The sequence below is a fragment of the Rhinolophus sinicus genome, chromosome 14, assembly GCF_057876585.1.
Source record: "Rhinolophus sinicus isolate RSI-liver-muscle chromosome 14, RSI-T2T, whole genome shotgun sequence".
NCBI classification, from domain to species: domain Eukaryota; kingdom Metazoa; phylum Chordata; class Mammalia; order Chiroptera; family Rhinolophidae; genus Rhinolophus; species Rhinolophus sinicus.
Genome location: NC_142514.1, coordinates 30,022,670 through 30,047,121, shown reverse-complemented (window position 1 = coordinate 30,047,121; position 24,452 = coordinate 30,022,670). Strand labels below are relative to the sequence as shown.

Here is a 24,452-nt window from a genome sequence, read left to right as displayed (position 1 = left end):
TCTCTCAGTAACTCAGACCCTGGATCACCCAGGTATGACTTTAAAGTAAGATGTTCATCTCTCAGGAGTGGTTTCAAGACAATGGGTTAAACTCAGCTTCTTAATCACAATCTCATCCTGCCCTGTAATTCAATGGAAAAATTATCCAGCTTCTTTGGAGAATTGGAAGTGCTTCCTCAGTAATCACCTGTAGTCTTCTCATGAGCACCACTTGCCTCCCCCTTTAAGTCCTCACTCTCTTGTCGAACAGCAGTCAGCAACCCCTTTGCCCTGAACCTTATCAGCAGGGGCAAAACTATTGATACTTATATGGGGGCTATAGCAGCAGGCCCAAAACCTAGGCAGGAGAGAAAGGAGAAAGGAAAGAAGAAATAGAGAAGAAAAAAGGAACAGAGGAGGTACTAACACAAGTGGTGAAGAGCCTGAGCTGGGGGTGAGTCCTCACTCAGCCACTGTGAGACCCTCGGCAGGACACAGAGCCTCTCCGAGCCTGATTTGCCATCAGCAAAATGGGAGTGATACTAATCTCTGTCCCACTGGGTTGTTGGGAGATTTAAAGAGAGGAGGATGTAAAGCGTTTAGCACTAGTGAGAGGCAGAGGTAGTAGTAAGAGAAGGGAGGGGGACAGAGAGAGAAAAGAAGGGAAGGCTTAGCAGAGGTCCATGACCCCTCCCGACCTGGGACCCCAGGCCACACTCTACAATGCTTGGCTCTAAAACCACCCTCCTTGCCACATAGTTCCATGTTTCAAGGGTCTTTAAAAAGTTCACAATCCTCTGACCCATTAATTCTACTTCTAAAAATGCATTCTAAGTAAATAATCAGAATCACTTCCCAAAATATATGCAAAGATGTCCACTGCACCATTAATTAGAGGAAACATGGAAACCATTCTGATGTCCAGAAATAGGGCTTTGATTAATTTTATTATGCTATAACCACGCAATGAAATACTATGTGTTTCACAGTATTTCAAAATCATGTTGCAGAGAACTACTTAAGGACATGGGTAAAAAAAAAGCTCATGACATTGTAAGTAGAAAGGGGGAAAAAAAACCCTATGCAGAAGAATACATATACATAACAATGTACACTCAGAGATGTATGAATGCAAGACTCTTGAAAGAAATACCCCAAAATGTTAGTTTAGGTAGCAGTGGTTCTCTCTAGTTTAAAAAATCATAGGCCTTTTTTTTTTTTGGTTTCTTTAACATGTTCTGCATGCTTTTTAAGTTTTCTACAATAAACGTGTGATTCTTAGCATTTGAAAAATTTAAAAATTCTTTATAAAGTTTCCACTAGGGGATGAGTTTCCCCTGGATCCACAAAGGACTTGGAACCTGTTCTCCGCCCCAGCTTTTACCTGCTATGAGCATGGCTGCGGTCTTCTCTTGGCCATGGGCTGTGCTGCGGAGGGTGCAGGACACGTTGCCCACAACGCTGTCCCTGACTCTGCTGGACAGCGCTGTGTGGAAGAGCCCAGCCTTGTCTGGGGAGGAGGTCTCCAGCTCGGACGGAAGCACCCTGCCTTGAGGGTCTCTCCACTGGGCCCACGGCTTTGGGAACCATCCCTCCGATCTGCACACCAGCTGGATCCATCCAGCGTTGTAGCTCTTCACGTGAATGTAAGGGTCAGAGCCTAGAACTGGAAAGGAGAGCCACATGGCAGGGCATCAGCAACGCAGCGATCCCCCGCCAGAGTCCTCTTCTCCATCCCACAGGCTCCCCTGGGGAGCGGTGGTGGGTGGGGGTGGTGGGTGGCTGTTACGGCATTTGAATGCCTACCCTCTCCCCACCGCCGCTCTCCCAAGCGCTTCCCAAAGGGTTAAGACAGTCTCTGGCTGCATCCTAATACCTTTTCAAATCCACCCCTGTCAGTAATGGCATTCCATAAGTCAGTCCTTTTTAAAATTAACTAACCTGCAACCTGTAGGGTTACGGTGCCCTCTCGACTCCGGTTTCCAATCTGCACCTGACATCGGTATAGTCCTTTGTCCTCCAGCCGCACGTGATGGATCTTCAGTGTGATATTTCCCTCTTGGTCGTCTCTCGCCATCTCCGTCCTCCCCTTATATTCCGGCATCACTTCTTCCTCACGGTCTTTCCCATCCTGGAACAGGTGAACCACCTGGGAGCGTCCGGAGGGCGGGGACCGCAGCCACCGCACCTCCGTGAGCGTCGTGGACGGCCACGAGGAGACAGGGCAGAGCAGCTCGGCTGTGCCCCCTAGCGGGGCAAGGTGGAACTTGCTGAGGTCCCCTGCAGTGCAGACAAAAAGGGACAACGCCATCTGGGAAGGGTGGGAGAGCAAGAACTTGGCAAGGGAGGCAGAAGGGGATATCTTGGGGAAAGAGAGAGCCTGGTAAGGGCATTGGAAAGGATTAGGGGAAGAACAGAACCCAAGAAGAAATAAGGCCTCTGGCCAGAGCTTCTTATTCTTGGGATTCCTTGGTCAGATGTCCCAGGCAGGGAAAAGAGGTTCAGGAACTCCTACCTGACACGTGCATGGGCAGCTGGAGGCAGACGAGTGTGATGAGGCAGCTGGAGAGCCAGGACTCAGAGGACCTTGCGGTCTCCATCTGAACTAAGAGGCCAGACACAGGGAGACAGACACCAGAGAGGATTGGTGAGCTTGATGTGAGAAAGTGTGCAGCCTAGGAGGTGGGACGGAGATGGAGGCTGCATACACAGCATGCGTTCTGGAATCACACAGAGTAGGGTTCAAATCCCAGCTTCGTTACTCACCTCCGTGTGACATTGTGACTTAACTTCTCTGAGACTCTGTTTCTCCATCTTTAAAATGGGCATACTAACTCTGACTCCTTGGAGGATGATTGTGAGGACTGAAGGAGGTAAGTACTCAACCCGCAGGCTGGCATCATGGGTAAGTCTATAAATGCCATGAGAGAGGACGATGGTGGAGATGAGGTGAGGACTGAGGATGGGACACTGGTGTGATGTAGAAGGCATAGGGAGGGGTCTGGACGAGTGAGAGCTTATACCCAGAACTAACCTGGTAAACACCAGAGCACTGGCTTCTTTTTGCATTTAGTGTCCCAGGCCAGACTTGGGAAGTGCCTGTTACAAACCAATCTTGCCCCCTCAATGTGGCCTGGAGTTCTTCCCTGACACCCTTTCCAGTTTGACTCTTGAGAAACAAAAAACCAAGGCAGTGAGGTCCCTCCATTTCGTCACGAAGGCAATGATCCCACAAACTCAGGTCTGGAGTTAGAAAGACCTGGGTTCAATCTCAGCTCATCATGTACTATTTCTGTGTTAAATAACATCTGCAAGTGGGCCTCCAGGTCTTAATCTATCAAGCGGAAACCTTCTTCACAAGTGACTGTGAGGGTTCAAGGAGATACCGCTTGAAAAGCACTTGCCACAAATGCCCAGCAGAACAAGTGTTCGATAATTGTACTATTCTTGCCCTTAATTGTTACCAAACTAAAAGAGGACAGTTATTCCTGGGAGGTGTGGGGCCCTACATGCATTAACCACAGGGAGACCCTAAAGGAATCCCAACCATAATATCTTTCCCCACTGACTTGACTGCCTGGAATTCCTATAGCAGGAAACAAATGTTTCATGCCACCTTTGGGGAAGGAGTTTAAATGTAAAAACAGTTGAGGAAGAGATAATATCTTTTAAAATCTCTCCAAGATTTCAAATACTTTCCCAAGAGGAGGGTTTCTGTAGAAGTCATCAGGCCAGGTCCCTGAAGGTCTTGGAATAGGGCAAAGATGGGACTTGGAGGAGGTAGGGCTGTCAAAGAGAGGTTGGGAAATTGAAGATGGATTTAAGCTTTGAACACATTTCCAATTCTGTTTTTCTTGTGGCAAACAGCACACTGGTTTAAGGGTTGTTTTTGTTTTTGAATCATGATGCATATAACACACTCTTCTAATGTCCCAGTGTTACAAATGGCCACATAACACTAGGACACAGTGAGGTTAGGATTACAGATGTTTTTGTTTTTGTTTTTTTGTCTCTATCCCACCCACTTTCCTACAGTTTGCCAGCTAGTCAGAAACTGAATAACAGAAGTTAGGTAAATGAGAAAAAGCTCTCTACCTTATCAATTATCATTGGAGATGGACGTAGGCAGGGCCCAGGATCCCCTGGAGTTACCCCAATCCCCCAAATCCTCAGAAGGTGCTTTTGAAACACATCCTGAGTAGACATGCCCAGAGTGACACAAAGCTCCAAAATGAATCAGAGCTGTGTGAAATCAAATAAGAGGACCCCCGCTCACCATGGACCCATCTTCCTAGATTCAGATAGTTTATTAAGTGGTCAAAAGGATGGGCTCTAGAGTCAGCCTGGGATTAAGCGCTGACTCTGCCATTAACTAGCTGTGTGACCTTAGCCAGGCTAGTTTACTCCTCCAAGTCTCCTCCCACTCACACGTGAAATGAAGTTAGTAATAGTACCTATGCCGTAGGTAAAGCTATAGTGAGGATTCGTAGAAAATATACGTGAAATGATTTGCACCAGATTCTAAGAATTAAAAAGGAAATGAAGTCCTTCCATCAGATTGTCACTCTTGTGTAATGAGGGCAATTGAGGTGGCTTTAGGAGGGGAAGCTCCCTGAAGCACGTCACCAAGTTACGATTAACAGAAAGCAACCATCAGAGCAGACAAACCCAGGAGAGGATGACATCAGATATAGGATTTTTACTCTCTAGTCATCAGAGAAATGCAAATTAAGACCACAGTTAGATATAATTTGTCTTCCTTCAAAGTATAAAATATTAGAAAATAGAAAAAAATAATACCCAGAGTTACTACACATGTGGACAAACTGACTCTTTTGCCCACTGGTAAACAACTTTCACAAGGATAATGTAGCAATCAGTATCAAATGATTTACAAATACGTGAAAGTTTTAATCCAGTCATTTTGCTTCCAGAAAAGAATCCTACAGAAATAAAGATGTGCATCAGATTTTGACAGTGACAGTGCTCATCACAAAGTTATTTACAAAAAGAAAAAACTCAAACCACCTAGAAGTCCATTATAACGGGAATGCGTAACTGTTTGTGGTCAATTTTTGCAGTGAAATACTGTATAGCATTTCATAATCACATGATAGAACAATCTTTAATAGCACTGGGAAATTTTCACTGTAACCCAAACAATAACATTAAAAAGCTCTCCGTAGTATGATACAATATAGGGGGAAGATGCTTAGAAAAAAAGGCAAGAGTGTATATGTTAAACAGTGGTTACTTCTGGGCATGGGAAAAAACATTGCAACAGAAGTTCCCTTGATAACTCCAAGCAACTTAAGAAGACCCAGCAAATCTACAAATGATCAGTCTGAAAACACACCGCACAGGTCCTGGCTAATAGTAAGGGCTAAATGAATGCTAGCTTAATAATTAATGATGACAATAACAGCTAAGTGAGAGTCTTTAGACAAAACACATCCAGCCCCCTTGTCACTTGTCTGCTTTTGTGCTCATTTCCCAATGCCCCATTTTGTCCTTAAAATGTTCTTGTGAATAAAGAGAAAGGGGTTAGTTTCTCCAATGAACCTGAGGATCCTGAGAAAGTCAAAAGACTATAAAGAATGAAGAGAGGAGAGGGGAAGAAGGACTTACCACCTTTGGTATCGGGGCCCTTTGTCCCTCACCAGCAGAGCTGGGGTCTCCAAGCTGGGAACACTCCCTCCATCCATTCACGGAGATCAGACATCAGGCAGACTTAGCAGGGAGGGCTCTGGAGGTGGGCCTGGGAAATTTCGTTTTTTATTCTAACTTCCCAAGCCCTCAGCCAGGGGCTCCCTCTCTCTGTCCTACAGACTCCCTTCTCGCTGTCCCTATACACAAACAAGGCACACCCTGCCTGTCTGCCCCTGATAAAGAAACAGAGCTAAGAGGAGCCTCCCTAAAAGCGAGGGAACTTCTGGGTGCCACCAGGTTTGAGGTACCTTTGCCCCTCAGCAATCTTTCCCTCCCAAGCTAAGTACATACGAATTCCATTTTATACGTTTTGATCCTAAAACACCCTTTCTGAAAAGCTTACTCTCATTTACTTTCCAAATCTGAGTAAAATTGAAGATTGGTTTCAAAGACACCCACAATCAGCTGCCTTCTTTAACTCACTACCTTTATCTCCAGCTGCACCCTCACGTGTGCTTTCTGACAAGCAAATTTGCTTACTGTCTCCCAACATGTGATAAACCCTTTCCTGCCTGTTTTGACAGCTTTCATTATATCCATAATGGTATATTCATAACATCCGTAACTGTATCCGTAACAATGCAGTATGTGCTTTCACATATTTTTGAGCACATTGTACGTAATTCTCCTTGACTTCTTTTTTTTTCACTCAGCATTAGTTTCTGAGTCCTGTGGCCCAAACCATATCCCCTCAGCTCACCCTATTTCAGAGTAGGTGAGACTTGCAGACAAGCTGCCATCAGTACCCCAAAGGCCACAGCAGCTCTTTCTTTGCTCATTCAGCGCAGGCTGTCTACAAAGCCTGGCAGCCCAGGAGTTCAGGAAAGTTGATACCCTAGGGGATCAACTTGTGGTGACAGGAGTCAGTGGAGGGGACAGTTCGGAACTGTATTCTACATGCTTTTCAGACAGTTCCCAGTCGGAAGAGCACAGTAGCCCACAGTGATCAGTAGCTCAACAATGCATATTTTATTGGTTTTTCTCCCTTTTCTTCTCACTCGACATTTCTGATTCCTGGAATCACCTCCTAAATAAACTCTTGTATGAAACGACTTGTCTCACACTCTGCTTTGAGTGGATTACAAATTAAGACACTGATTGAACCTATGTAATTTTCACCCATTGTCACCCCAATGAGTTTAATTTTAAAAACTCTAATCGAATAAGTGAATAAATAAATTATGAATGAATAGCTTAAAAAAAAAAAAAGACACTGAAATTCATCCAGACTCATTCGCAGAGCTCCAGTACATTCATACACTGCTGTGTTGGTAGACCATTGTATGCATATCCCAACAGTTTGTCCCTTCCCTCGTTGATGAAAATGTGGGTTGTTTCTAGGCTTTTTGCTTTTACAAACTATGCTGCTATGAACATTCTTGATATATGTTTCCTGGTTCACATGTGCCAAAGTTTCTATAGGACAGCAGTTCTCAATGTGTGGTCTCTGAGCTCTGGGAGTCCCTGAGACACTGTCAGGAGGTCTGCCAGTATCATTATGTTCATAACACTAAGCTGTTGTTTGCTTTTTCACTGTTTTGACATTTTCAATGATGCTGCCAAAGCAATATTTTTTTTAAAAGATTTTATTGGGGAAGGGGAACAGGACTTTATTGGGGAACAGTGTGTACTTCTAGCACTTTTTTCCAAGTCAAGTTGTTGTTCTTTCAATCTTAGTTGTGGAGGGTGCTGTTCAGCTTCAGGTTGTTGTACTTTCAGTCTTAGTTGTGGCGGGCGCAGCTCAGCTCCAGGTCCAGTTGCCGTTCCTAGTTGCAGGGGGCACAGCCCAAAATCCCTTGTGGGAGTCAAATCAGCAACCCTGTGGTTGAGAGGACACGCTCCAACCAACTGAGCTGTGCTCCAACCAACTGAGCCATTGGGAGCTCAGCGGCAGCTCAGCTCAAGATGCTGTGTTCAATCTTAGTTGCAGGGGGCAGAGCCCACCATCCCATGCGGGACTCCAGGAGTTGAACCGGCAACCTTGGGGTTGAGAGCTCACTGGCCCATGTGGGAATCGAACCGGCAGCCTCCAGAGTTAGGAGCATGGAGCTCTAATCGCTTGAGTCACTGGGCCGGCCCAAAGCAATAATTTTTAAGGTACACACACACAGACACACACACACACACACACACACACACAAATCATGTCATTACTACACCTATCAAATTAACAATTCGGGCTGCCAGTTCGTTCAGTGGTTGGAGCGCAGTGCTCCTAATGCCGAGGTCACCGGTTTGACTCCCACATAGGCCAGTGAGCTGAGCCCTCCACAACTAGATTGAAAACAACTTGACTTGGAGCTGAGCTGCGCTGCCCCCCACAACTAGATTGAAAACCACTTGACATGGAACTAATGGGTCCTGTAAAAACACACTGTTCCCCAACATTCCCCAATTTTTTAAAAAGCAATGATTAATTAAGATTAAAAAAACAAACTTAACAATTCCTTGATATTATTTGATATCCAGTCTACATTCACATGTTTTCAATGGTGTCAGTCATGTCTTGTTACACATGATTTGTTCAAATCCAGTCCAAACATACTACTGGACAACTCTTCTGGCCCAATGCCCCCTGTAAGTGCAAAGTAACTCTCTCTTTCTTTCTCTCATTCTCTCTCTCATACACACACCGCTAACTGATCCTCTTCCTCATTCTTTCCCTAGCCAACTCATCATACCTTCACTTTTATCAGTGGCTCCACTATTTTTCCGACCTTCTAGTTTGGCTTTTCCACTCTTTCAAACCCTATATCCAGTCTGTTTAGGTTTTTTTTTTTTTTTTTTTTTTTTTTTTTTTTTAATTTTGGGGTTTTTTTATTGAGGAATATTGGGGAACACTGTGTTTCTCCAGGGCCCATCAGTTCCAAGTCGTTGTCCTTCAATCTAGTTGTGGAGGGAGCAGCTCAGCTCCGAGTTCAGGCGCTGTTTTCAATCTTTAGTTGCAGGGGGCGCAGCCCCCCATCCGGTGGGAATTGAACCGGCAACCTTGTGGCCACCAGCTTGCGCTCTAACCAACTGAGCCATCTGGCCGCCCCTCAGCATCCCCACTTTTAGAATTAAGAAACTGAGGCTCAGAAAGTTACAATTCTAGTCCCAGGTTTCAGATCTCACCCTTCAGAGCCTAGCAGCGGTCCCAGAAAATACTCCGGGGAAGAGCTTTTGTTCAGCATCCCCAACCCCAGCTCCAGCACCTATGCCAAGCTTCCCGACAGGCTGCTGGCGCACGCGCGGCTCGGCCTGAGGGTGGGGCCTCCGAGCGCGCCGGCCCCGCCCCCGGCCCCGGCCCCGCCCTGTCCGAGGCGCCGCGGCTCGGGATTGCAGTCGGGGAGGTAGGGAAAGGCCAGGGTTCCTAGCGTGGGGCAGTGTCTGCGACGCGGTGGGGCCTCAAAGTCCTGAGGCCGGGAGGGAAGGCACCGACTCCCCAGCGCCGCCCGCCGCCATTTTGCAGCCTCAGAGAGCAGCGGTAGGAGGGCGCCTTCCCCGGGGCCGGGCTTGGGCCCCGGGCTGGCGGGACGGTGGGGGGCGGGCCTGGGCGGGGGCGGGCAGAGGGCGGGCCCGGCGAGCAGTGGGGCAGCCGGCTGTCCCCGCGCCGACGGCGAGGACCGGGCCCTGCCGGCGGGACTGGGCCGTAACTGTCCAGCAGGGCCGAGGGAAGCCCTCGCCCGTAGGCTGGAGGTGGCGCGAAGCTAAGGCCTCCCTGGTGCCCCGCTGCGAGACTTCGGCTGACTTGTCCCTCCGGGCTTCAGTGTCCTCGTAATTATAACAGTCCCACGTTGGGTACTGAACGCTCCAGTGGATGAAAAGCTTTCACATGGGTCTTCTCGTTTGGTTTTCACACAGCAGCTCCTGGAAGGAGGCCAGGGAATGGACTATTGTCCCAGAAAACTAGGACTCAAAATGGGGAGAGTTACCTGGGAACGCCCAGAGAGGTCGTATTGCTGGGACTCTCGTCTTATTCCTCCTAATGCAGCGCCCTTTCCACCGGGCCACTCTGCCTCACCTGTTAAAGGAAAGGGCTGAGCTAGGGCATTAGGCGAGTGACTGGCAATGCTTTTACTTTTCTTTCTTCCTCCTTCACTTCCCCCTTCCCATCTTCTTCCCCTAACTCTTCTCTTGCGTTCCTTTCCCTCTTTCTGTACCATCCAGGTCAGAGTTGACTAAGAAGTATTCAGAAGCCAAGTCATGGATCCACCTGCACGTAAAGAAAAATCCAAAGTTAAAGAACCTGTCAGCAGAGTAGAGAAGGCCAAGCAGAAATCAGCCCAGCAGGAGCTGAAGCAAAGACAAAGGGCAGAGGTAAGATTGAGGAGGGGGCCTGTATACCTGTAGTCTGCTGGAGACAATGGAGAAATACCGTGTTTCCCCGAAAATAAGACCTAGTTGGACAATCAGCTCTAATGCATCTTTTGGAGCAAATATTAATATAAGAACCGATCTTATATTATGTTAGCTAAGACCTCTTATAGTAGAGTAACACCAGGTCTTATATTAATTTTTGCTCCAAAAGACGCATTAGAGCTGATTGTCCAGCTAGGTCTTATTTTCAGGGAAACAGGGTAGTCGAGAGGAGAACTGTGATGGGAAGCCCTACTTCCTTCCAGGTAAAATAGGTGTCCTCCCAGGTTTAGAGAGGAGATTGTTGAGGTCCAGAATGGTGAAGGGACAGCTCAGAGTTACATACCAAGTTAGTGTCAGAACCCCAACCAGTATCAGGTCTCCAGATGACTCCTGGTGCAAAGCTTTTGTGGTGGGGACCCAAGGGAAGGAAGAAGGGAGAGAGAGAAGGGACATGTAAGGGAGGGTCAGAGTGAGAGAGAGCAAGTGTCAGACACCCCAGCCCAGATGTTCTGTCTGGATTTGGCCTGGAAGATGGCTGCTCATAACCTGGAAGGAGAGGTCCAAGCTCTACCCCCACCAATGGGTCCTTTGTTCAGTCAACACTTACCATCGATTTGTGAATAAAAAGCTTAAACTGTTTACACTGCTTAGGTTGAACCACATCCAGACATGAGTATTTTATTTTAGTATTTAATATAAAAGGAAAGCTTGATGCACTCTTTTCCCTCTTTCTATTTATTTTTTTCATTTATTCCCCCCCCCCCTTTTTTTTGTTGAAAAATTTAAAAAATACAGAAAAGTAAAATATTATAACAAGCACCTGGGTACTCTGTACTCCAGATTGGTAGTGGTTAACATTTTGTCTTATTTGCCTGGAGACATTTTAAAGTAAGATAAATAAAAATTACATATAAATTTGAAGTCCCCTTTGTCCATCTCCTGTCTTACACTCTTTTTCCCTCTCCATGGGCAACCACTACTTTTTACATTCAAATATATTAATAGATATCCTTGAACAATATACAGTATTCTTTGACATTTAAAATTTTACATTAGTAAAATTCCATGTTTTATTTTGCGTTTTGCTTACATTATGTTTCTTAGAACTATTCATGTTAATATAAGAATCTAGTTTATTCCTCATCACTGCTTGCAATAGTCTTATTTTATGAATCCACTTTAGTATATTTACGCATTTCTCCAGCGATGAACATTTAAATTATTTATCATTTTTTTGCTATTACTAACAATGCTTTAGTTAAAAACTTTTAGATGTCTTCTTTGGCACTTGTACTAGAATTTCTGTAGGGCATGTATAACTAGAAATAGAACTACTGGGTATGTTTCAATTTTACTAGATGTTGCCAGATTTCCCTCAAAGAGATGGTACAGGCTTGTACTTGCATTAGCAATGTAAGAGATTTCTCCTTGCTCACTTCTTTTCCAACACTTGACAGTGGCAGATTTTAAATTTTTGCTAATCTGATCCATTCATTAAACAAATATTGAGCTGCTACTATGTGCTAGGCACTGTTGTAGGAACTTGAGATACATGACCAGATAAGGCAGAGGAGACTACCTGCCTGTGGAGCTTGCATTCAGTATGCGAGGCAGGCAGTAAACATAGTAAGTAATTTTAAAAGTGTGTTTGAACTTAATCCATAAACAAATCTGCTTTTGGATTAAGACAGACCATCTGAGAGCTGAGGACCTGGACTCTTAACAAATTGTTGTCACCCCTTTTCCTTCACCTCCCTGTCCCCACCTGGATCCAAGCCCCTGACGGTTTGACGCATTGCACTTTGGTGAATAGTTTGAGGGCTGTCCTTTGTGCACACCATGGGGATAGAGGTCCTTACTGATGCCCTTCTGGTGAGGTTCCACGGGTTAGATTTGTCTGACTTCAAATCCCAGCCCCTCTGTAAATTCCACTTCTTCCCATGTGACCTTGGACAAGACACTTAACCTCCCTGAACCTCAGTTCCTCAATTTCTCCTTGGTAAAATGAGGATGAGGTCTACCTCACAAGATTGTTATAAAGGACAGAAATGTTATATGGAAGCACTTAGCACAGGGCCTGGCACGGGGAGCACTCAGTAAATGGCAGCAGTTGTTATCACTGTGCTTCCAAGCATTCGGCTTGCTTTTAGTGTGGGGACTGAGCTGAACAACTGGTTGTGTTTATGTTGACTTGCTGAAAGGTAATACTGGAGTTGCACTCGAGCAGCAGCTGGCACTAGTTGAGCTCTTCAGATGTGCAGGCACGGGCCACCTGCACATCATGGCCACATGTGGTGCTCACTCCAGGGCTTTATTGTTACTCAGGGATTGTTGTCCCTCCCGTTTTAACCTTGGTAAATGCTTCCTGCAGTGAGGTAGGGAGATATCAGATCCATGGCTCTGTGAAGTAGAAAGTATGCTCATTTTAAGATGAAGTGACATGACTAGAACCCCTAATTAATGAAGAATTGAGGGGCAGGACTGCCATCTAAACAGGTCTTCTGTCCTTCAGCTCCTGCTTTGTGCTTTGCCCTGTAACTGCCTTGCTGTTTTATTTGTATTGCCTGGAATGTCATCTCCTAAAATAGGAATCTGACAAGACCCCTTGTGGGGAGGCAGAGAGACAGTTTCCATTCAGTTCTGCAACGATGCCACATTCCAGAAAGTCAGATGTGAATGAGAGAAGTGAGGGTGACTGGGAACAGAAGGCACACTTGGCAGTTCAAGCAGCATTTGACACTCTTGGTGATTCTTTGTTCTTCTTGAAAGTCTCATTCCTTAGTTTGGACTTCCTGACCAGTTTTGAGTCTCTTTTATTTCTCTGCTTCTTTCATTTTCCCTTTTCTCCTCCGAGCCTGCCTCCTTGATCTGGGGGTCTCCAAGAAGCTATTTAATATTCCTCTCAGTCCCTAGGACAGTAATGTGCAGATTACAGATTTAAAGCATGAGTGAATAAAGAGGTTTCAAAAACTGTGTGTGTGTGTGTGTGCGTGCGCGCGTGTGTGTGTATGCAGCTTACAGAAGATGAGTAAAACAAACACCCTTGTACCTACCCCAACTACAGAAATAGAACATGACCAATCACTTAGAAGCTTCTTGGGCCCCGTTCTGGTCATGTCCCGACCCTTCCCAGTAGCACCTCATTCCTTCATTTCATGCTAATCACTTCCTTGCTGTTTCTTATTAATTTATAATTTCTGTGTGTACTCCTAAATAATGTTTCGTAGTGTAACAATATAGTCTAGTTTTGCATGTTTCTGAACTTTATATCTGTTACTGTAGTTTGTGACTGGCTCTCTTCAGTCAGCCTCTTTTTTTAAACTTTTTATTTATTTTAAGTGCGTTTTTCCAGGCCCAATGAGCTCCAAGTCAAGTAGTTGTTTCAATCTAGTTGTGGAGAGCACACCTCACAGTGGCCCATGTGGGAATGGAACCGGCAACCTTATTAAGAGCACGGGGCTCTAACCAACTGAGCTAACTGGCCGCCCCAGCATCTTTTTTTAAACCATTCAAATTTATTCACTTGTTTTTATTGTGGTAATTTATATAAAACTTAACCATTTTAACCATGAGTGTTATGTTTTTTAAGAATCATTTGTGTAGTTGTAACTATTTTCATCGGTGTGGAATTTCATTTTTCTTAAAGATTATAGGCTCTTGTCACAATAAAAAGGATTATAGGATCGTTCAAGCTTACTGTTTATTCTAGTCTTGATCATTTTGCTTTCTAGGAATTTATTTCATTACCTTTTTAAACTTATTGACACAAAGTTCCTAATGTTTTGTTGTAATATCCATTACATCAGTAATTATGTTTTCTTTTTAATTGTAATAGTATTTATTTGTGTCTGCTCCCTTTTTATCTTGATCATTCGTGTCAGAGGTTTGCAGAGTTTGCGTCAGTGTTTTCAGAGGACCATCTTGCAAGTGTGGTGACCCTCTCCGTTGTACGTTTGGCTGCCTTTTCATTAATTTCTGCTCTTCTTTTGTATTTTCTATGTGTCTCACTTCTCAGTTTCTTTTTTTCTCCGTTCTTGTCTTCTTTTTAATTAATCAAGTTATTTCCTCTGTACACAAACATGCCCCTTCATTTTTTTCTTCTACAAATTAGGAAGTTTTATGATGTTCTGTTTCTTAGTGGAGACACTGATATTGTAAGGATAAAGAAAGGTGAGGAGTAAGGTCGAGATCCTGCCTTTACCTTAGAATGTCTCTTGCAGTTTTCGTTCCACCCAACTGCCTGCCCTCGATCCTATTCCCAATACCCCCGCCCTGTACTGTTGCAATAAATGCGTCCTATAATCTGTGGCCTATAATCTCTCCTCCCCCCACTGCATCCCACACATGGTCTCCAGCTGTCCTTCCCAAAGTCCAGATATAACCAAGCTGCTCCCCAGCACACTTGCCTTTGCTGGCTCTCCAGAGTCAGCCAGATAAAGTTCAGACCCCTTGGCACGACATTTAAGGCCCAACATACCACTTTTCTTGTGTTCTCTAGCTCCCCAAACCCCACTCTGTAATACCCTTCATATTAGCATACTTGAAGTTTCCAGAACTAATCCTGTATTTTTCATTAATTGATTCATTAAATCATAATATCCCTTCCTTCCCCTATCACCTATCAAGTCCCTTCCCCAATCTCAACCTGTTCAAATCCTACTGATCCTTTAAAGGCCAGATTAAGTCACCTGCTTCATTGCTTGTTTCCTGATATCCTAAATGGAATTAGTATCTACTTGTCCTGTTCCCTTGTCACTGTCCCTGCACTACTGGTGCAGTTCTGGCATTTTCACTTGACAAAGCCTATTGTGTCTGAAGATATGTTGAGCAGCTGCCTCCATTGCGACACATGTTTTTCTCCCATTCAGATCTATGCCCTCAACAGAGTCATGACTGAACTGGAGCAGCAGCAGTTTGATGAGTTCTGTAAACAGATGCAGCCTCCTGGTGAGTGAGCCGAGTGTTCAAAGGAGCTGGACCCTGGAGGCTTTGTCTGTGAGCTACCAGTTTTAAGCTGAGATGGCCCATTTGGAGCCTGACAGAACTAAACAAGAAGACATTTGTGTTATTCCTAAAACTGGATAAATCTGAAATTCCTGTATGTAACTTTTGCTTCACTGGTTCCTCCAATCAGAATTGGCCCAATGTTTGCTGAAGAGACTTGTTTTATTCTTTTAAGACAGTGTTCTTTTTTAAAAAAAAAACCTTTTTATATTGTTTGAGGGAAAAAAAATCAGTGTTTCTTGTGAAACTGCAAATCTCCAAAAATACAAATAAAATACTAATAAAATGTGCATTTGCTCATACTTTAGTTTGGGGGTGCCTAGCCATAGAAAGTGGAGTCAAAAAGAATGCAATAGAAAGAAAAGTTGAGGTGAGCAGAGGAAAGCCTTGCTCCTTCCAGAGGGGGATGCATAGGAGAGGGGAGAAGAACGTGACTGCCTCCAGTTCTCAGTCTTCCCGGGCTGAAGCTCTGCAGCCCCTCCTGCCCTCCATTTTAGCCGCACAGGTATAAGTCTGTGCCCTCCTACTCCACTGCTGCACATCAGAGGCTGCACACGAGGCGCCTCTCACCTTGTGAGTGCAGACAGCTAGCCCCGGACCTGCACCAACAGGGAGGGGAGTGCAGGCACTTTTGCTTTTTAATTTTGGGGTGACTCTCAGTCCCAGAAATAGGTTGATGATGGGAATATTCAGACTGGAATGTCTGAGCTCATGGATATTTGTAAGTTTATTACCACATTATAGTCACCTTGCATATAGCTCACTAGAATGTACAACTAAATCAATTCTTCTCCAAAGTAAACATTTTTGAGTGCCAGGCACTGCAGCAGGCAGCACAAATCCAAAAGCATAAGCTGAAGGAACTTAAAATCTAGTGGAACACAGACATAGTCATCTAACAAAAAATATAAATGCTAGCGATACAAATAGCAGTGGGGAAGAGGGGGGCTCTCTGTTCCTATAGCGTCAGATCAGCAATGTGGACGTCTTTGGATTTTTGTTTTTAAATCCTAATTTTAGATTTAATGCATATTTGTCACAAACATTCAAAAAGTCAGCCCTGAGGTAAAAGGTGGTCGGGTGCCCTAGCTGAGGACGGGGTGGACCAGCCAACAATCCTTGGTACCCCATTTAAGGGTGGGAAGTTGAGGCAGTGCTGGGGGCTCATCTTTCCGTGGAGCTGCGGTCTTTTTGAGGTGTAATATTAGGGTTCCATGCAATACTGTTTATTTGCTTTGGATTTTAGAATGAAGTGGCATTTAAATATCTAGAATTTAGTATTTTAGAGCCTAGGAAACACATAATGAGGACCTGGTACCAAATGATGCCCTCAAGCTGCCATGTGTATGACCTCTAAACAAAACAAAAGACAGAAGCTTAGACTGTTGAAATATAGAATTTTAAGTTACAAAATCCTACACATGTTCAAGTTGGGCAATGTGATTGTCCTGGGATTAGCTCTGCTCTATGGAGCTAGACTCTGTAAATTCATTGCAGCATTATTTACAGTAGCCAAGATACGGAAGCAAGCTATGTGTCCATCAATAGACAATTGGAAAAAGAAGATGTGGTACATATATACAATGGAATATTACTCGGCCATGAAAAAGAATGAAATCTTAACCATTTGCAACAACATGGGTGGACCTAGAGGGTATTGTGCTGAGTGGAATAAATCAGACAGAGAAAGACAAATACCGTATTATTTCACTTATATGTGAAATCTAAAAATCAAATGAACAGTCAAAACAAACTTATAGATACAGAAAACAAACTGATGGTTGCCAGATGGGAGGGGAATTGGGGGCTGGGTGAGAAAGGTGAAGGGATTAAGAAGTACAAATAGGCAGAAAATAGTCATGGGGATGTAAAGTATAGCATAAGGAATATAGTCAATACTGTAATAACTGGTGTCAGGTGGGTACTAGACTTGTCGGGGTGTCACTTTGTAAGTTACATAAATGTCTAACCACTATGCTGTATATGTGAAACTAATGTAATATTGAATGTCAACTGTAATCAAAACGTTTTTTAAAGGAAAAAATGCATTAGTGCTAAACCCCACCCTACCAGTGGAGTAATGACCATCAGACAGGGCCAAGGTGGAGGCTGTACTAATTCTGAAGGGTTTCACTCCTTTCCAAGGGATTAGTGCACAAGGTCACCCAGGTGGTAACAGAGCTGGAACTCAAACCTGGCTCAAATTTAGCTTGGAAAAAAATCCTGTTCCACGTGACACAAACAACTGTTGTCCTTAAGGGATTCAGATCCCTGAATAAAAGGGAAGAAGTGAAGGCCGCTGGCCCTACCGTGGGTTGTTCTAGTTCAAGGCCATATGTATCTACCACATGCACAACACAGAAACAAGGAAAGGTTTAGTGAAGACAAGGCAAGCTTGGCCCACCAGGCTGGCATAAACCCCACAGAGGCCAGTGGACGTGCATAGAGCTCCTTAGTTTCTTTGGTGCTGTAGCCTAAGACATGCTGCCTTGCCCCACAGAACATCTGGAAAGAAGATGTAGGAGAGTGACCACATCAGGCAGTAAAAAGCAGTTAGTGAGAATGGACACAAAAGCAGCACGATGATACCTGGAAGCAGAAAAAAGGCAAACAGTTTTTATGAAGCTGTCTTATGTGTATTTCCCACCCTCTACTCTCCCATCCCCACTTACCTCCGAGATAAACCATTTTTTTCCACTTCTCAGACTCCAGGATTTCATCACGTGGGTAGTAGCTCTGGTCTATCATGAATAGAATCATGAGCGAGGCCATGCAAGAGAGAATGAATGTGTTGCCTTTGGTCAGAAGGGAAGTGGAGGCCAAAACACAGGAAGCATAGGGGCAGGGTAGACCCTGGTATGTGAGGGGAATGCCTGCTAGAGAAGGAAAAGATGGGGGTTAGCTGCTTCCCACTGCCCTAAAGGTATCCGCATGAAGCAAGCCTCTGTCTCTTTGGGTCTTCCTGCCCCCCTCTCCAAATCCCCTTAATCCCAGGACAGTGCCAGACTGTGAAGCATTCAGTTGTCCCCAGAGATGATGTGTGCGCTTTGCATTGGATGCCAAGGTCAAGCCGGCCGGATAGGACCAGACGTGCCCCCTGCCCCTAGGAAGCCTCTGTAGAAGGCTCCTTTGAGGTCTAGTCACATCTGCATTCCCTTGCGTTGAGATCTGAGCAGTGCCCTCACCACAGCTCATTCTTCCCATCTGTTTTGGGAAATTGGAGAACGACCTCGAGTTCTAGAGTCTGAATCCATGTGCTCCACCCAAAGTTCACACAGTGAGAAAAAGGCACAGCTGGCCTAAGAACCGAGGGCCCCTGCCCCCCATACCAGGGCTCTACCAATGCAGCCTGCAGCCTCCAGTGGGTCTGGGGCACAGGAGAAGGAAGGAAGAGGGACTTGATAAAAGGAAGGAGTCATTTACACCCCAGGCTTCTGGCATCCAGAAGCTCGTCCCCCTCCGTTGCCTACCTCAGCCATAAGGTTGGGTTCCACTCACCAGCTGAATAAAAACACAGGCGGAAAGAAGCAGCCAACACATAGATGATGGCCAGGAATGCATTCAGAGGCCCATCCACACCTAAGAGCAGGGCAGAGGCCAGGCCAAAGGTGGTGAAGACAGCAATGTCATTCAGCTCAGCTCCTGTTCCAAAAGGCCAAGGTTAGAAGAACTTACACTTACATCTTGTACCTTAGTACCCTCTGGTGGGGGAGCTGGAATGGGGACATGCAGGGTCTGAGGTCCCAGAGGGCAACAGCTGCCTGCGGTTGTCTATAGATCAAAGATGGGTCTCCTGGCGGCTCTGCCTCAGACTGACCATGTGGCCTTAGGCAAGTCTTTCCCTGTCCAGGTCTTAGCTCCCCCATCCTTTCACATGCAAGGGTTGGACTTCAAGTGGATACAAATTGATAAACTATGTAGGAATCCTTTTTCAAACAAAATCTTACATGGAAATATTGTATTTAAAACCAGCTGCTCTGCTCAGAGTAATTTTTACCCTTTCCCCTCCTCCCCGCGCCTCCACAACCACCACTCCCACCCCCAGTCCTTGGATTGGCCCTGCACAGGGAGGCAGGGCAGACAAGGAAACTGAAAGCCAGGACAAGGATGGCCAGAGGTCAGTACGTGAGCCAGCAGAGGAGCTAGAGCTAGGCTGCGGGGCTCCCAGCTCCTGCTCGAAGGCTGCTTCTGCTGTACTCGAGGGGTGTGAACAGGACAATGACTGATGAAGGCCTGTTGATGTTAGAAGATGGAGAAGCTGACCTGACATGGGTACTTCTGGGGTCGGGGATTAGGGGTCTGAGGCCTGGACTCACCCAATTTGGAGCAGATGTTGAGGTGTCTGGTCATTGCCCTGACTGCCATGTCTAACAGGAAGCTGACCAGAAGCATCCAGGAGGCACAGCGGGATTTCCTAAAGTGTAGGCCAGCAGGCCCGAACAGGACAGCTCTTTCATAGTCTCTACGGGACAGCCACTCCACACATCTCCAATACATGAATATATTTCCTGCACTTGCACACATACACACCCCTGCAATGTCCCCACACTCACATCCTTTCTGATAGACACTGTTTTACACACACACACACACACACACACCTATATCCCTTCCATACTCTCAACCCATAGTCTTAAAGGGGTGCCCTAAATCCCTAGGTAATCCACTAAGGTTCCTTCCAACTCTAAATTCCAGGTACATTCAATTGGCACAAAGGTCTTAGGATCTAGCCCAGCGTCTGTAACCATCTTACTGTGAATTCTTAGGTAAATCACTTCCCCCTTCTCTAGGCCTCTGTTCCTCCATCTGTAAAATGAGGAGTTTATGCCAAATGGTTTCTTTAATACATATAAGCCTATTCAGATTATTTCTTCTACTGTGAGTTTTGATAGCTTAAGTCTTTTAAGGAATTGGTCCATTTCATCTAGGCTATCAAATTTGTGGGCACAGAGTTATTCACAATACTTTTTTTGGACAAAAGTATTATTTTATTATACTTTTAATGCCCATGAGATCAGTAGCGATACCTCTGCTTTCATTTTTGATATTGGTAATTTGTGTCTTATCTCTTTTTTTCTTGGTTAGCCTGGCTAGAGGCTTATCAACTTTATTGATCTTTTCAAAGAACCAGCTTTTGGTTTCATTGATTTTCTCTATTAATTGCTTGTTTTCTTTTTTTTTTTAATTAAAAAAAATTTTTTTTATTGGGGAATATTGGGGAACAGTGTGTTTTTCCAGGACCCATCAGCTCCATGTCAAGTCATTGTTTTCAGTCTAGTTATGGAGGGTGCAGCTCAGCTCCAGGTCGACATTTCTCAATATAGTTGTGGAGGGCGCAGCTCACTGGCCCATGTGGGAATCGAACCAGCGAACTTCGTGTTTTGAGCACTGCACTCTAACCACTGAGCAAATCAGCTGCACCAATTGCTTGTTTTCTATTTCATTAAGTTCAGCTCTAAGCTCTAATTTTTATTATTTATTTTCTTCTGCTTACTTTGGATTCAATTTGCTCTTCTTTTTCTAGTTTCTTAGGTAGAAGTTTACATTGTTGGTTTTAGATCTTTTTTCTTTTCAATTTTTTTCTAAGACTTAATTTTTTTTAGAGAAGTTTTACAACAAAATTAACAGGAAACTACAGAGATTTCCCATATACCTCCTGCTCCCACATATGCATGGCCTCCTCCATTATTAACTTCATGCACCAGAATGATACATTTATTACCAAGAAGGAACCTACTGATACATCGTCACCCAGAGTCCATAGTTTACCTCAGGGTTCTCTTGGCCTTATAAGTTCTATGAGTTTGGACAAAAGTATAATGACCTATATCCATCATTATAATACCATATAGAGTTTTCACTGTCCTAAAAATCCTCTGTGCTCTACTTATTCATGTCTTCCCCAAACCCCACCCATTTCTGGCAACCACTGATCTTTTTATTCTCTTCATATTTTCTTTTCCAGAATGTGTAGCCTTTTCAGATTGGCTTCTTTCACTTAATAATATGCATTTAAGTTTCCTCCATGTATTCTCATGGCTTGATAGTTCATTTCTTTTTAGCACTGTATTCCATTGTCTGGATTACCGTAGGTTATTTATCCATTCACTGAATGAAGGACGTCTTGGTTGTTTCCATGTTTTGGCAATTATGAATAAAACATCACAAACATTCAAGTTCAGGTTTTTGTGTAGACATAGTTTTCGATTCATTTGAATAAATGCCAAAGAATGTGATCACTGGATCGCATGGTAAGATTATGTTAGTTTTATAAGAAACTGCCAAACTATCTTCCAAAGTGGTGTACCATCTTGCCTTCCCACCAGCAATGAATGAGAGTTTCTATGGTTCCATATCCTCACCAGTATTTGGTGTTGGCAGTGTTCTGAATTTTGGCCACTCTAACAGGTATATAATGGTATCTCATTGTTATTTTAATTTGCATTTCCCTGATGGCATATGATGTTGAGCATCTTTTCATATGCTTATATATCATCTATATATCTTTGGTAAGGTATCTGTTAAGGTCTTTGGCTATTTTTTAATTGTTTTCTTACTGTTGAGTTTTAAGCTTTGTATATTTTGATAATAGCCCCTTATCCAATGTATCCTTTTTATTTTTATTTTTTAAGGGGAGGTTGAATTACACTCAAAATTTCATGGAAGAAGTGTCAATGAACTTGCAAACATGTTTTACTTATTTTAATTAAATTTATTGGGGTGACAATGGTTAGTAAAATTACATAGGTTTCAAGTGTACAATTCTATAATACATCATCTATATCTCACATTGTGTGTTCATCACCCAAAGTCAGTTCTCCCTCCATAACCATATATTTGACCCCCTTTTCCAATGTATCTTTTGCAAATATTTTCTCCCAGTCTGTGGTTTGTCTTCCAATTCTCTGGATGTTGTTTGTCATAGAGCAGATTTCTAATATATGCATTTAATGCTATATATTTTCCTCTAAGTACTGCTTTCATTGCATCTCACAAATTTTGGTAAGTTGGATTTTCATTTTCTTTTAATTAAAAATATTTTAATTTCTGGAGTCTTTTATCCATGTATTATTTAGAAGTGTGTTGTTTGGGATTTTCTAGCTGTCTTTCTGTTACTGACTTCTAGTTTAATTTCCTGTGGTCTGAACACATACTTTGTATGATTTCTATTCTTTTAAATTTGTTAAGGTCTTCTAGCCTGGAATGTGGCCTATCTTGGTGAGCTTGAGAAGAATGTATATTCTGCTATTGGTGGATGAAGTAGTCTATAAATATCAATTAGGTCCAGTTGATTGATGGTGCTATTCAGTTCAACTATGTCCTTACTGATTCTCTGCCTGCTGGTTTTGTCAATTACTGATAAAGGGATGTTGAAATATCCAGTAATGATAGTAGATTCATCACTTTCTCCTTGCTGTTCTATCAGTTTTTGTCTCATGTATTTTGATGTTGTAAATGACTTCCAAGAGCTCTTTCTGACCCTCCATTTAAGGATTCTATGCTCTGTCCAGCACATGCTCCCAGGCCCCCTGAAAGCAGCCTCCACAGTTTCAGGCAAACCTGCCCAAGAAGGCTACTCCCAAGTCTACACCCTGATTGCAATGCATGGGTGGCCCAGAGAGCCTGACCCAGCCCTCAGCTGTCCCCAAACAACCTCAGCATTTCCTTTGTTTAGACCTATACCTATGTGTTTAAAGGGAACTGGGCCCATCATAATGGCATAAAAACCACACTCCCAGAAGATCAAGCTGAACTAAGAAGATAAAGATTTTCTGCTGCAGGTAGGCCCCACTTGATGAGACTCCAAAAACCCAGATTTAGAGAATCATAAAATTTTCAAACTGGGAGGGAATTTAAAACATCATCAGGTAAAATCATTTTAGGAATGAGAAACAGATCCAGAGAAGTCATCTGCTGATGGTTATAGAGATTCAAACAAATTTGGAGGATGTTATTTGCATTATAAAGGATTTATCTATAAAGAGCTGATTTGCCAAGGCATTGAAATATGATTCAATTTATAGAAATATAATTCGCTTACTACATTTGGGGGGCCCATATACATGTCTCAGATTTTCCAGAACAGTGCTAATTTAAATATTCTACCAGATCATATGTTCTAATTTACGAATCAAAAAATTTGAATGATAGCCGCCCTACCCAAGGATTGTGTAAAGGCTACCAGAGCGGACTCTCTTGATTTTCTCATAAAAACCATTCTAGACTGTCATAGATAGAAGGAACTATAGAGATGATAGTGTGAATTCCATGTTTTAAAGATGGAGAAGCTGAGGCTCAGGGACGGGACCTAGCCAAGGTCACATATCAAGTTGGTGGTAGAACAGAGGCTAGAATCTTGACCTCTTGACTCCCAACCATGATACTTTCTCCTGACCCCAGGCCTCTGGGCCTGGCTCTCCTTCCCTCATGCCCTTGGCTCCAGCTCTTCGCTGAGACCTTGCTGGGCCCCAAACCTACTTGCAGAAGCTGCAGAAGATGGAAAAGAGCCCCAGGATCATGTTGACCAGGGACAAGGCGTTGGTAACATCCTTCCTGGAAAGTTCATTCATCTGGGGCTGACTCTGGTCGTTGGTCAGGAAGAAACTGGTGCACTGACCTGGGGCCGAGGGGAGAGGGGCAACGGGTTCCCAAGATCAAAGAGGCTCCCAAGGACCAGGTAGCTCCTGTTCCCCAAGACCTCAGCCCAGAACTGTACCCTCTCAACACTGTCTCACGGGCTGTAATGAGGCAGACAGGAGGTGGATGGAGGAGACCCAGGAGGTGAAGACAAAGGTGTGGAAGCCGAGAGTCTTGGGAAAGCCCATCAGCAAAGCGAATGAACTGGCACAAACACAGTGCCCACCCCTCTCTGACTGCACCCCCTGCCCCATAGCACAGCCATCCCTCCAGCCCATATGGTGACCCTCCTGGCACCCACATGGCCCAAGGGGTATGGGCCCTTCCCCCATTCTTTGTCACAGAGCCCTTTACCATAGATGAGACCTTCTTCTTCTTTTTTTTTTCTTTGAATTACAAAGCTATTTCCAGTACTTTGGGTTGAGCCCCACAGGAATAAAAAACACTGGGAAGGGGCAATGCCCTTCCCCCAGAAGTGGTCCAGGGGGAAAGAGGCTACCTGAGGGCAAGGAAGCACAAAAGGGACCGGCTGCAAACTCAGGCTCCTTTATCCTGCAAGCCTCGCTCACTCCCTCAGAAGAACAGGGCTGCGGCTGAGATGTCCCAAGGTCCTGGTTCTGACATGCCCCGATCAGATCAGCAAGCCCAGCTCCAACAGGGGAAGAGATGAGAAACAAAAAAAATGGATGTGCCAGCGCGAAATAGTAAACAAGGCACTTCTCACTATGTGCTTTCTTCTGATCCTGACGACTTTGGGGGATGGTGCTATAATTCTCCCCATT

General features: G+C 44.3%; 3 protein-coding genes across 9 annotated transcripts in view; 1 reads left to right on the top strand and 2 right to left on the bottom strand.

Moving 5' to 3' along the window:
• The window catches only part of ERMAP (erythroblast membrane associated protein (Scianna blood group)), a 17,887-nt gene extending 8,906 nt beyond the window's left edge, over window positions 1-8,981 (bottom strand). For 2 of the 5 annotated variants that reach the window (XM_074334543.2, XM_088791080.1), the window contains exons 1-5: window positions 5,608-8,981; window positions 2,746-2,890; window positions 2,495-2,584; window positions 1,921-2,290; window positions 1,364-1,645 (exon numbers count right to left, since the gene is read on the bottom strand). In XM_074334543.2, the coding sequence (XP_074190644.2) occupies window positions 1,364-1,645; window positions 1,921-2,290; window positions 2,495-2,584; window positions 2,746-2,808 (805 nt within the window). In that variant the 5' untranslated portion in view covers window positions 2,809-2,890; window positions 5,608-8,981. Of the gene's footprint in view, window positions 1-1,363; window positions 1,646-1,920; window positions 2,291-2,494; window positions 2,585-2,745; window positions 2,891-5,607 lie in introns of those variants that run through there. The other 3 variants (XM_088791081.1, XM_019751050.3, XM_074334545.2) reach the window with 3 other exon arrangements.
• Window positions 8,957-15,323, top strand: SVBP (small vasohibin binding protein). 3 transcript variants are annotated; one of them, XM_019751057.3, is made up of 3 exons: window positions 8,957-9,020; window positions 9,838-9,987; window positions 14,898-15,323. In XM_019751057.3, the coding sequence occupies exons 2-3, from the start codon at window positions 9,874-9,876 to the stop codon at window positions 14,982-14,984; spliced, it is 201 nt and encodes a 66-aa protein (XP_019606616.1). In that variant the 5' UTR covers window positions 8,957-9,020; window positions 9,838-9,873; the 3' UTR covers window positions 14,985-15,323. The 3 variants fall into 3 exon arrangements, with proteins under 3 accessions (XP_019606616.1, XP_074190650.1, XP_019606617.1); XM_074334549.2 differs by having other exon boundaries at window positions 9,004-9,154; XM_019751058.3 differs by lacking the exon at window positions 8,957-9,020 and adding an exon at window positions 9,446-9,724.
• TMEM269 (transmembrane protein 269) lies at window positions 10,785-24,452 on the bottom strand (the record flags this gene model as incomplete). The annotated part of the gene is made up of 6 exons (XM_019751051.3): window positions 10,785-17,622; window positions 17,706-17,909; window positions 18,532-18,675; window positions 19,350-19,447; window positions 23,512-23,650; window positions 24,170-24,452. Coding segments are annotated over 6 exons (1,005 nt in total), but the record flags the coding sequence as incomplete, so codon positions are not given.